This window comes from Psammomys obesus, unplaced genomic scaffold, assembly GCF_907164565.1.
Source record: "Psammomys obesus unplaced genomic scaffold, mPsaObe1.curated_primary_1811, whole genome shotgun sequence".
Lineage (NCBI taxonomy): Eukaryota > Metazoa > Chordata > Mammalia > Rodentia > Muridae > Psammomys > Psammomys obesus.
Window position 1 is genome coordinate 10,826,804 of NW_026596085.1, and position 13,274 is coordinate 10,840,077.

The following is a 13,274-nucleotide window of genomic DNA, read 5'->3' on the forward strand; positions in this document are numbered from 1 at the left end:
CTCCCCAAGTGCTAGGACTACAGGTGTGTGCCACCACACCTGGTGATGATTTAACTCTTATTTTGGCATGGAATCTTGTTTTCTGCCTGTATTTTACTAAGAGGTCTTACTTCTCCTAAGTAAAAGTAAGAGCTCAATTTCTATAGCAAGTCAGTAGGAAATGACCTGAATGCAAACATGGGCTCTCGCCTCGACTCTCTGCCCTGTGTCATATAACCTCTAAACTGGAATAAGAACAGTGTGTCCTGTGGGAAAGATCAGGGGCAGAAGTCAAAGGACCTCGGTTCTGACATGTCCTCTTCAGCCACAGGAATGAGTACGTTTTCTCCGTCGGAGTAAAATGCACCTGACCCCACCCAACAGCTAAGGAGACCTAGAAGGCATTAAAAAAACACATAACAGACTATAACTTAGGAGAGCTAGCATGAAGAATGGATAAATAGTCTCTGGCCATGAGCAGCATCTCTTCTAACATTCCACCTTCATTTGTAGAAATACTGAATGTTCCTTTTCTTTTTTTTATTTTTTTAAGATTTATTTATTTATTATGTATACAATGTTCTTTCTGCACATATACCTGCCCACCAGGAGAGGGCACCAGATCTCATTAAACATGCTTGTGGTTACTGGAAATTGAACTCAGGACCTGTGGAGGAGCAGTCAGTGCTCTTATCCACTAAACCATCTCTCCAACCCCAGAAAGTGAGCCATCTCTCTCTGAGCCATCTCTCTCTGAGCCATCTCTCCAGCCCTGAATGTTCATTTTCATATCTACTTCTTCAATGAAAAATCTAAGCCAATGCCCAGACTTCAAACAGCTAATGCCTCAAATTCTTTCACATGACTCTGTTTTAATTTTCTTCTACTTTTAAAGAACTAAAATCTATGCTATTTAAAAAAAAAAAAAAGTTGTTTGTGACTTAAATATCCACATGCTAGTAGAGCCTCATGCTGGTGACTTGTAGTTCCAGTTACTCAGGAGACTGGGGCAGAGGAGAACCACAGGTTCAAATCCTGCCTGAGCTACAGAATGAGTTCAAGACCAGAAAGGGCAGGAACAGGGTGAACAACTACCTAAGGAGATTTTTATCTCCGCTGCCTGCATGTTGTGAGGCGACCCCTCCTCCACCTGAAAGTACAGGAGTACTTAAGTCGATTTCAGGACTCGGTACTTTTAACCATCATCAGGAGCTTTTATCTCAATCATAAAGAGCGTTTTCTTCTCTATATAAGGAGACTTCTTTCCTGCCTCAGAGTGGAAGGTCCCTCTTTCCCAACCTTTTATGTTAGTAAGTCTTGACGTCTCCAGATGAAGGCTAGATAGTTCACCAACCTGAGACTTAATACAGCTCAGCTTAACCACTGAGCATCAGCATGCCTCCATGACTGTAAACGGATGCCACGTTGTACCTGACAAGCAACCCCAAAGGCTTGGGAAACAGTCAAGAAATTGGGACCGGCAAGATGGATCAGCATGGAAAGGTACCTACCCCCGAGCCTGATGATCTGAGTTCACAGGACCCACATAATGGCAGGAGAGAACCGACTCCCACAAATTGTCTTCTGACCTCCCTGTGCACAACATGGCACACAAGCTCACACACATACACACACATTAAATAAAAATGCAATATGTTTTTAAAAAACAAGAAATGGTTGCCAAGGGTGGGGGTGGGGTGGCACCTTAATCCCAGCATTCAGGAGGGAGATCTCTGGGAGTTTGAGGTCAGCCTGGTCTACAGAGTGAGTTCCAGGGCAGCCAGGGATACACTGGGAAACCCTGTCTCAAAATAACAAAAACAAACAAAATACCCAAGAAGTGGCAAAATGAATTCAAAAAGTGGGACCTTAAAGTTTTGAACGTTAAGGCTATGGATATAGCTCAGTTACAGAGCACTTGCCTGAAATGCTCACAGCCTTGGGTTATATATCTCCAAAACTGCAACATTAATAATTACAATAACAAAGAATGAACATCCTCCCGGTGTGGTGGCTCACACCTTTAGTCCCAGCACTTGGGAGGCAGAGGCAGGTGGATCTCTGAGTTTGAGGCCGGCCTGGTCTACAGAGTGAGCTCCAGGACAACCGGGGATACATAGAGAAACTCTATCTTGAAAAGAATAAAAACAAAAAAGAATGAACCTTATTAATATAGCAGACAGCACATCAGTCTAATAATAATAATAAACATTTTACAGAAAAAAAAAGACTACTGAGGCAGTTTTAAAGAATTTTAATGGGCATAAAGTTACAAATTTAACAAGCACTTAGAAACTGCTTTTACTTAACACAAAACAAAACACCGACTCTGCCAGGTGGTGGCAGGGCACACCTTTAATCCCAGCGCTCGGGGAAGCAGAGGCAAGTGGATCTCTGTGCGTTCGAAACCAGCCTGGATCAGCATGGTCTACAACTTGAGTCCAGGACAGCCAGGGATATTACACAGAGAAACCCTATCTCAGGGGTTGTGGGGTGCGAGGGGGGAAGGGGAAGTACTGACTCCTCTCTTGGGCCCACAAAGTAGCTAAAAGCAAAATAGAGGCCTAGCGTCTTCGCTTTCATTTTCTGTCTACTCACTTTGGGTCAGACACCTGCCTAACTCTGCCCATAGGGATATCAATCAGTGTCCGAAGACCCCTGCTATCTACCTATCTCAGCCTTTGAGACTGGAGACACAAATATTCACTGAGACTATCATTCGCTTGTGTGTGTGTGTGTGTGTGTGTGCGCGCGCGCACACAATTATGGGCGTGAGTACTCAAATGCCCCAGTGCATGTGTGAATATCAGAGGACACTCTTGGGCAGCAATCCTTGCCTTCTATCTTGTCTACGAGTCTTTTTGTTGTTCACCACTGTGTGTGCTAGAGAGATGGCTGGCCAGCAGGCTTCTGGGAAATCGCGTGTCTCCGCCTCCCTTTTCTCATTAGAGAAGCCCTGAGATCACATGCCCCTTCACCCGGCTCTGCACAGGTTCTGGAACTCAGGACTTTTCCACTGGCACATCATCTACTTTACCCACTGACCCATCTTCCCAGCCTCTTGCTGTCAGTTTTGTATCATCCTTCTCCAGACCCCCAAAAGAGGCCCTGAAAGTCTCCAGTCATTCTTGGGTGTCCCGTATAGCAGAGCCCTGCAGACAGAGCAGTCATCGAAGGAAGACATTTGTCTATGCTGGGAAAGACTGCATCCTAGAGCAGGAATAATCACCGTATTGTGAGATTCTTTATATTGCTTCCCTCCAGGAGTAAGGGCTTCCTTTTTTCACCTCGGGAGAATTAAATTCAAGACAGTGATAACAGATGACCCAGGCTTGACCAGGACTGCTTAACAAACATACTTCTTGCCAACGACTCTATATAAACTTCCCAGTTCACATCAGAGTCCCAAAGACAGACTTGGTCCCCCTTCCCAATACGCCACTTGGCCAAATCTGCCTTTCTCTACTCCCCACCATGGCCCGTCTCTTCAGTTGGTATACGGGGACAAGCAGCCCAACACTGCCCGGTGGTGCTTCTGCTCCATATTTAAACCCGGAAGAGTTCTCTAAGAGGACATTTTTAATTTAAATGCTTCTATGTGTCATTTTGTCATCGAGGCATCACAGCCCCGATGACTCAAATGTACAGTGACTGTATTGAACATAAAGTTTAAAATCAAAGACAGTTGCCTAGTTATAAATACTCAGAGAGTATAAAAGGACCGGGTCTGGAGACCAGCGTCTACCTTCTAGATGAACTGCAACAAGTCACTGCAAAAGGAGTGCAATTCTAGAGCAGGCTGTGAGCCTGCACCTACCCTGGGGCTACCCGGATGTGTGAGGGGCGCTGTGCAACTAGGTTTAAGTTTGTAATTAAGTTTCAAGGAAGCATGGGCCTTTCAAGTGCGTATAACTTTAGGCCACCAGACCTTCACCTGCTTCCTTGAAGCCACCTGGTACATGTGCTCTCTCTGGGTGAAGAGGCCAATGGCCTCCCTTGCTATCCAGGATTACTTCTACTCCTCAGTTTCCTAGCTCCTCCCTGGCTCCACCCTAGAGTATCAGAATCTGTCATCTGTGTTCATGATTGCTGACTAATCCTCTCTGTTTCAGGAATGTTACATCTCTTGCTCTCTGTCTCCTGTCTCTCTGTCTCTGTCTCTCTCCACCTTCTCGCTGAGTTAGGAATTTGCCTGCCCGCTCACCTAATGGTGCTCATGACTAGCCACCCGCCCCAATGCCACCAAAGGGTAGGTTCCCTGCTATGTGACTGGCTAGTGACAGCTGGCTGCTCACCCTCTCTGCCAATAACGCGCTCTCAAAGGTCAAGTCTGTGTTTAGGGCACAGATGAGAGGAACAGAAAATGGCAAACCTCACACCTTTGGGAGGCCGCCTCTGACCTCTGGGGGAGTAAGTGGTGGTGCAAGGTGGGAAGCACCAGTTTCCTTTAGTTCGAGACAAAACTGGAGGCGGAGAGGATCCAACCTGAACTCTGAAAACAGCAGAACACGGAGGGCTCCCTCTCCCTCGAAGGGATGCAGAGCACAGCCAACAAGGATGGTAAAGGGCAGACACTCTAAGCAAGGAGTGGGAAGGAGCAGAGAATGAACCTTGAAGTGTCACCATAATAGTCAAAGACTTCGGCAAAGCTGAAAGCAGCAAGCAGGCCTGAGACAGGCAGGAAAGAGTATAGGAAAGGCTAGAAGGGCTTAACATGGCCCTTCACCACTTACTCCATCTTTTGCCATCTTGAGGGGAGGACAGAAGGTAGGAATGGAGACAGAAAAGTACTGCATCAACCCAGGGGGAAGTGAGGCCAAACACAGACAGCAACCAAGGATCAGCACAGCGGAGAAGGACACGAGGTTGAAAATTTAAAGTCAATTTTATAAACAACTGGAGACTGAAGGCAGGCTTCAAATCTTCGGTTTGAAGGAGGGGGGGCAGGCATGGTGGTGAACACCTTTAATCTCAGCTCTCAGGAGGCAGAGGCAAGCAGATCTCAGCGAGTTCAAGGCCAGCCTGGTCCACAGAGCAAGTTCCAGGACAGCCAGAACTCTGTTACACCGTCTTGGGGGATAGGGGTGGGAGTGGGGTGGGAATATTAGTCAGTGGTAAGGTATGTCCTGGTTTCATCTCCAGCACAGGGGTGGCGGGTGGGGGGGGGGGGGGGGGGCGAGGATCCCAGAGGACCATCAGTCTAGAGATGGAGAGATGATCCAACCGTTAAAACTGTTCTTGCAGAGGACTGGAGTATGCTTCTCAGCATCCACTTCAGGGAACTCACACCTGCCCAAACAGCAGCTAGCTCCGGGGGGCACTGTTATACACACAACACACACTTACACAGACATAGGCAGACAAAAAAATAAAATAAAATAAAGCACACCTTAAAAAAAAAAAATGCGACCTGGTCAGGTGTGCAAGGGTCAGGTGCAGAAAGCCTGAGCCAGGGTCTGGCAGACTAGAGGAAGTTGGTCTGGCAGGAAAGTCTACAAAGGCTTGCCCCCCCGGGGATACTGCTGAGTCAGCAGTACACGGGGTCAAGGCTGTGGGCTTGTGTGACCCATCTAAGGAACAAGGCTCTACTCCCTAACCCTAAGCAAGCAGCCGAGACACAGTTTCATTTCTTATAAATTTATTACATAATATTATAATAATTATTATTAATAATAATAATATAAGAAACATAGATCTCTGTGGGGTGTATCACAACGTCAGGGTCAGGAGGGCCTCAGGACTGGAGCAGGGGGTGAAAGCCCCCAGATGGAACTCCATACAAAAGGAGGGGTGAAGCAGAACTGACCCTGTAAAGTTAAAAACCCAAATTGAACAGAACCAAAAACCCACAGGTAGATGTGAGACTGTATGTGGCAGTCGGGTACAGTGACTGCTGCCGTGTGTGTGACCTGCTCTGTCGGGAGAGGGTTAGTGTGGGTGTGACTCTGTCTAGGGGATGGGGTCGGTGGGCCAGGGTGGGGCAGGTGGGCACAGACCGGCGTGCCAAGCCCCTGGGCCATGAAAACATCTGTTTTCTGTCTTTTTTATTTATTTTATTAAAAAAAGCTAGAAATAGAAACAGAAACTTGTGAGTGACGTGGATGGAGCTTAGTCCAGACTCCAAACCCTATGTTTAAAAATGCCCCAGGGCCCCCCACCCCACAGGTCATTGCTGAGTGTGAGGAGTCACAGTAAGGGGGCCAGGGTACCCTCAGGAGTCTCTGCCTCTCTCCAAGGGCTGTTGTCGCCTGATTTTAGTGGTCCCCACAATTCCCTTCGAAGCCCAAACAGGGTACTGCCTGGAAGGGCCCCTTGAGGCCTCCTGAAGCTGAAGGGATTCACTAAGAAACCCTGCTTAAGCTGGGTGAGGCTCAGGAAGAACAGGCTGAGGAAACAGCAGGACCCAAGAGCAGGACAGCCTTTCTTTGGAGAAGACAGGGCGATTTCACAGGCACACACCCATGAATGCACCCTGTTCGAGCTTCCACAACCTCCCACCCATCCAGAACAGCCGCCCCCCCCCCCCCCCCCCCCCCCCCACCCGGCCCCTAAAAGGCCCCCCCTCCCCCAACCCCCCCCCCCCCCCCCCCGGGACCACTCCACAATCAGGCACATACAGGGCACCCATGCGCTCAGCCACACCCAGTTTTCCACAAGCACACAGGCATGCGCACACGTATGTGGCGCACACACACAGGGCAGGAATTGGGGAGTCTTTGGGGTGCGAGGCAGGGAGGCTTCTCTGCTGTAGTTGCCCAAGAAGTGGGAAGGTTAGACCCCTCCTTTGGGAGAGACCCTGTGAAGATGATGGCTGGGGTTGGGTTACCGGGGCCCAGCCCCAGGGCAATAATCTCCCAGGCCACCTGGCCCTGCTAGTGCCCAGCAGGCAATGCCTGCCACCCGTACCCCTGAGCAGCACCTAAAGGGTGGGTGGGGCATACTATAGCTCAGCGAGGGGAGGGGGCTGAGCTGGGGTCCCCAGGGTGGGCTGCCAGGACCCTGGCTAACCCCAGGCCAGCTGGAGTGTCCCCTGCCCTGTATGGGGTGGCAGTGAGGGGCCGGAGATGGAAGACTGGGCAGCTGTGGCGGGGACCAGCGAGAGGACTAGAGGGGAAGAGGGTGGGAACTGTTACAGACAGAGATATTTGTTCCTTTTCTCGTTCCAAATATAGAGTGGATTAAAATATGTAAAACAGGGGGCTCCTTGGCCCCCGTCGAGAACCCCAATGTCTCCCCCCTCCCCCCGAGTCACCAAGGCGTGTCCTGACCTCGCATGCTGGACTAGGTTCTCCCTCCGGGAGAATGGCCACCAGGAGCTGTGGAGGAGGTGGTCAGGCCAGAGCACCCTGCCCCAACCCCCTTCCACCCAGCCCCCCTGGTCCGCGCCCTTACTGTGTGCTGGGTGGGGTTCAGCGGCAGGGGAGGGCACTAAGCAATGTACAGGGCGAGTCTCCAAGCAACAGCAAACAGGACGATTCATGCAACATTCCTGGCCCGGGCGCCGTGGTAGGGGGCGAGCCGAGCCTGCGGCCTGGAGTAGGGGTGGGGGCCCTGCCGGCAGGGCGCAGCAGGAACAGGAGAGGGCGTGAGGCGTCAGCTGCCATCCAGCTGCCTGAGCGCGCGCTCGATGTTCATGCGGTGGCCAACGCGTGTGACGCCCAGCTCCACGAAGTCTTCCTTGGTGAGCGCAGGCAGGTGTGCGCCTTCGATCTCATGGTCCTCGAAGCGGTCTCGGTGCTCGCCTAAGTGGATGCTCTCCAGCCAGTCGCCCACATCGAACTTGCTCCAGAGCTGCAGGGGCTTCTGCTGGAATGGCCGCCGCGGGCCGGGACTGGGGCCGGAGCCGGGAGAAGGCGAGGGCAGCGGAGATGGCGAGGGGGAGCGGCTGCGCGCACTCACACTTCGCACCACGAAGCGCACTTCCTTGGGTTCGTGCGGGATGGAGAGGCTGGACGACTTGAGGATGGTGGGAGGCGTGAGGCCGAAGGGCCGCCCCGCGCCTCCCACGCCCGCCCCCAGCCCCTCCACCCGCTCCAGCGATGCGGGTTTCACTGGGCTCGGGGCTCGTCTCGCCACGGGGTACCGGCCGCTGGGCCGCACCGAGTAGGAGGCCCCTCCGCCCGGGGCCCCGGGGCTGCGCTGCGCTGAGATGGTGCTCAGCTCACCGAGGCTGCTGAAGAGCCTGCGGAGGGAGAGCGGGTGAGGGCCAGGTGAGGGGTGGAAAGTAAAGTCAGAGTGCACAGAGCGGGGACAGAGCCAGGAGGACTAGAGCTGGAGGAATATTCTGTGGTCACCTTTTCGGCGCCAGTGCCTTGCTCCGGGGGATTCTCACACTGCCTGGAATCTAAGGAGTAAGACTCGTCCCCCACACTGCCCTCCATGGAGGCCCCAAGGGCAGTTCACCAAAGGAAAGACTTTCTCATGGACAAAAGCTGCTTGCCCCTCCCTGCCAGCCTCTAACAACGTCTCCGAGCTCCATCTGTGGTTCCAGCCACAGATGCTCTCGCTGGATTGGAACAGTATCTCTGTTCTCAAGCTTGAAGAAGACCCGGAGCAACCTAGGCCAGTTTTAGGGATGGCTGGGTCAGAGTAAAGGCCGGCAGTGGCACAAGCAAGACCTAACAGGTCCATGAACGCTGGAGACAAACGCCAGGCAGGGCTCACACCCACAGAAAGTACGAGGCCACAGACAACACCACAGGGCGGCACCTTCCCCGCACAGGAGGGCGCTGCACAGCAGCAAAGGTGACAGACTGACTACATGTGCACACAGGTGGACACGCAAAGCTGATGGTTCCTCGCTTCCCAGCCTCGCCTGGCAGGACCCCGGACTTCCAGCCCAGCCACCAGTCTGCCTGGCTGGAGGGAAGCCAGCCTGAGGTGGCTGCCGGAAAGGAAGCCTAGTCCCATAGCCCCTCACTCCCACCTCTACCCCTTACTATGCCCGAGGACAGCCTCGGGAGCTGCCGGTAGCACCAAAGCCCCCACACAGCCATGCAAGAGCAGCCAGGGGCAGCCAGGCACAGCATGTGGACTGCGAGAGGCATGGGATGGGCATGCTCACTTACACAGCCGGCACTCGGGACCACCGCGCAGCTAGACAGAGCAGCCACATGCAGATGGGCAGGAGAGAGCAATGAGAGAGAGTGTTAGCAGGCCAGGCCCACAATGCCTTCAGTCGCAACCACACAATGGGCAGCCAGGTTCAGGGACCCCTGTGGGACACTCTATGGAGGTTGGAACTTAGAAGGTAGTTAAGACCCATCTACTTCAGAGGGACCTGGGAAGAGAGAGTACCTAGGGTAGCTAGGGTAGAAGGCATCTGGCTTGCCTGCCCTGGAGGAGCTCTCTGGCTCTCTCCACTTCGAGGCGCACACCATGAGGGTTGTTTGGCCGCGCTGTGCGGTCTGACAGTCTGTTTGCCCAACCTCTCTCCAGCTGCCGTCTCATCCCCAACAACGCCTCCTCTCTCAGGCTGGCCTCAATTTCTGTCCACCCCTTTGCAAAATCGGCAGTACCTATCCCACACCAGCAGGAGTTCCCTCGACACTTCTCTCTTCCTGTGATGGCTCGGCCATGCAGCACCCACCCAAAAGGTGTGCTTTTCTGAAGGCAGAGTGGTAGGTAGATCCAGTCACTCAGAGGGGACTGGTCAGGAGGGCTCTGCCCTAATCAACGAATTAATACACTGATGGGGACTGGTTATGGTGGCACACACCTTTAATCCCAGCACTCAGGAGGCAGAGGCAGGCAGATCTCTGGGAGTTTGAGGACAGCCTGGTCTATAGAGCAAGCTTCAGGCCAGCCAGGGCTACATGTTGAAACTTCGTCCTACACACACACACACACACACACACACACACACACACACACACACATAAAACCAATAACAATTACAACAATAACGTCAGCGATTTCATAATTTGATCATCTTATTCCTTGCCCGTCTTGTCCCTTCTTTCTTGCTGGCTGCCATGAAATGATTCTCTACAACCTTCCCCTCCCCCACTGTGATACTCTCAACAGCAATGGGGCCAAGCAATCACAGACTGAAATCTCTGAAACCGTGAACCAAAACACACCCTCCCTGCTCAGATTGTTCCTGTGTGGTGAAATCTGTCACTAAGAAAAGAACGCTAACATGGTCCCCTAAGCAGCTTTAAAACTCTTAGCTTGAGATGTGTGAGATTAACCCTTGCCTGGAGACCTCATTTCCATGCCTTTCGATGGCCTTCTCCTCAGCCTGTCCCTATTGCTTCCTCCCAACTGCTCAGACCCAGGGCAGAACTTCTTGAAGAAGCCAAACAGTGCCCCCAACACAAAGATCCCAGGAACATCTGAGGTTTATAGGGGGGAACAGACAGGCAAAGCCTCCAGAAACTTCTGAGCCTGTGGAACCTGGCCTTATGGAGCTGCCTTGGCGTTGGGGCAAAGCGGGGTGGCAGCAGAGGTGAAGGGGTGAGGTAGTGCTAGGAGCATAGTTGTGAGGTCAGACTGTGGCCACCCACGGAGTAAAACAAGGCCAGGAAGGTCATCTTCTCTGCTTCTTCCCTGAGCTCACACTGACCCTAGCCTGGGCATCTGGATCACAGAATAGACCTACCCCAAGGCTTGGTTTTCAGCAGCATACAGATGAACGGGGCGGGGCGGGGGGACAAAACAGCTGTAAGGCAGTGCAGTGGGGGAGGTTCTGGGTCCAAAGGTCTAAGCTGGGCCAAGTAGCTATACCTGTCTGGATGGCACCTACGCTTTCTTTCCTGGCAGGAGTGACCTGGTGGCCTCGGCTGAGAGCAACCTGGCTTCAGAGGTGCTTAGGGTCCAGAAAACAAGTCTGCAGCCAGTTGTCTATGAGTAGAGAGAGCCGGTCATATACCTCAACAACTCCACCAGTGCTGGTGATGTCGACAGGCCCAGAGGAGAAGCCTAAGGAAGGGTTATCCGTGGGACGGGTGTTGGTTGCCTGTCCGCCTCTTGGGGGGAAAGCACTTCCCACATTGCACCCAGGGCAGAAACCCCAACAGTGTGCTAATCTGATTTTAACATGTGCGCACACCACTGACCGACGCCTATGGTCAGGCTGTGTCCATCACAAGGTCACCTCACAGGATCGGCTCCCCCCTAAAGGGCTCCTGGCTAGTCCATCCTCTCAGACACTTTGCTCCTGGCCATCACCGAGGATGCAGGCAGGAGCCCCCGGGATGACCTGCTTCTTTGTAGGGACCCTTTCCTCAGCATCCTCCTTCCTGGATGGCTCCCTCTTTCATAGTCTGTCCTCTGTCATCTACCCCAAGTCTTTGCTATGACTAATAAGCCCAGAAATGCCGTATGTGAAGACCCTTCAGTGTCTTCTGAGCTCAGGGTTTCTACTGGGATCTCTTAACACCTTTTAACACACAGCATGTCCAACCCTGCCTCAGTGAATAGCACCCATATAAAAGGCCTGGGGCTCCTCCGCCTTTTTATCTTCAGGGAACGTCACCAATCCCTCACACTAACCCAGGTCTTCCCTCAGAGTTTCAGGGTCTTTTAGCATCCACCCTCCCTTCCTTTCTTCTCTTCCTTCTTCCTTCCCTTCTCTTTCTTATCCCTCTTCTCTTGCTCCCCCTTACTCTCTGTCAGGCATAGAACCCAGGCCTCATGCATACCAGACAAGCCCTCTACCACTGAGCAACATCCCAACCCTTCACTTCCTTCTCAGCAGCTTTCCTCGACTCCTGGAACCTGGCACAAACTCAGGAATGCAACTCACACTGACAAAACAGATGTCATCCTAAAAAAAAAAAATTAAAAAACCAGCACCCTCCTGGGATTGCCTTATCTCTGTCAGCCCACTGGTACCAACAGTCAAGAAAAGGTCCTTACTCAGCCCTGGCCTCTACCTCAGGCCTACTGCCCTTCCACTCATGTGGATCAGTCAGGTCCAGGCCTGTGGCCTTTGGCAACTTGGAGGCCTCATCATGGGACAATTCTTAGTGGGAACACAGACTAGGCAGGACTCCAGAGCTCCCACATGTATGCCTCTCTGATGCCTCAGCCTCACTGCTCAGCACCTGGCCTGTTCAACACTGACAGAGTCCCTGTGCCTCCTCTATGATCCCTTTCCATTCCCTAGGAGAGTCTGGGGCTTTTGAGAATGCCTCTGTGTGTGATCTGTGCTCGGCCAGGGCACAGTGCATCCTACCCCAGTATCCAACTGCTCTCAAGAACCTTCAGGTACGATCGCCTCAGCACACACGTTTTGTCCATACCCTATACACGCAGGCAGAGCCTGTAGCAGACAGACAGGGCAGGGCTTTGTGGAGCAACCTGATTGGAAAGTGGGTCTCCCATGAGAGCTCAGCAGTGACCGTAACAGGACACACTTTGACCACCCACACACAAGCATGTGATAATAAAAATAAAAATAATTTAAAAGGCACTGAAACATACTGCAGCAAATATTTTCATAGCTAGTTCACAAAGACTAAAAAAAAGATGTGAGGGTCACCCAGGTGTAAAATTGAGTCAGCTAGCACACACCTGTGATACCAGCACTTGGGAGGCAAAAGCAGGAGGATTTTAAGCATAAGGCCAAGTTGGGCTACACAGTGAGTTCAGAACCAGCCGTAGCTTTATGGGAAGATTCTATCTCAGGTTGGTGAGATGGCTCAGTTAGTGAACACGCTTGCTTTCAGGCAATCCTGACGGCCTGAGTTCAATCCCTGGGACCCACAAAGTTCAGAGAGTATTAATTCCCGTAAGCTATTCTCTGACTTCCACATGTACACCATAAAGTGTGTACAATGTGCACACGCACACGCACACACACTAAATAAATATATGTTAAAAAAAAAAAAAGGAAAGTTCCCATATCTCAATAAAGCAGAGCAGGAGATGCAGCTCAGTGGCTGACTGTTCGCTTAGTATGCACAGGATGAGTTCAACCCCCAGGAACCCTCCCCAGAAAGACCCCGAAAGCCAAGGTAAAAACACCATTGCTGTAGGTTCAAACCACATGTAAGAGTCAAGTCCAAACATGAGACCCAGAAGACAAATGGAATCAGAGACAGGTGGAGCTCTACAGGTGGACTCCAGGTTTGGAGTCCAAAGTGGGTTTTAAATGATGAACAAATATGATGCAGCCCAAGCCAGGCCTGGGGCTCTCAGCAGACAAAGGACCTGAGACCTGCTACCTGAAGTGTGCACAGGTAGGACCACACACCTGAGCAGTAGCACCAAGAACAATGTACCTAGCCAACTGCAACCCCAAAACCAACAGTGGCCACACTGTAAATAAGGTGATCTACAAGTTACTG

The 13,274-nt window shown here is 51.9% G+C and overlaps 1 protein-coding gene across 5 annotated transcripts in view; it reads right to left on the minus strand.

Moving 5' to 3' along the window:
* Window positions 1-6,561: 6,561 nt before the first annotated feature.
* Shank3 (SH3 and multiple ankyrin repeat domains 3) overlaps window positions 6,562-13,274 on the minus strand; it is a 55,773-nt gene continuing 49,060 nt past the window's right edge. For 2 of the 5 annotated variants that reach the window (XM_055626905.1, XM_055626906.1), the window contains one exon: window positions 6,562-8,161. In XM_055626905.1, coding sequence (XP_055482880.1) covers window positions 7,573-8,161 — 589 coding nt within the window. In that variant the 3' untranslated portion in view covers window positions 6,562-7,572. The other 3 variants (XM_055626909.1, XM_055626908.1, XM_055626907.1) reach the window with 3 other exon arrangements.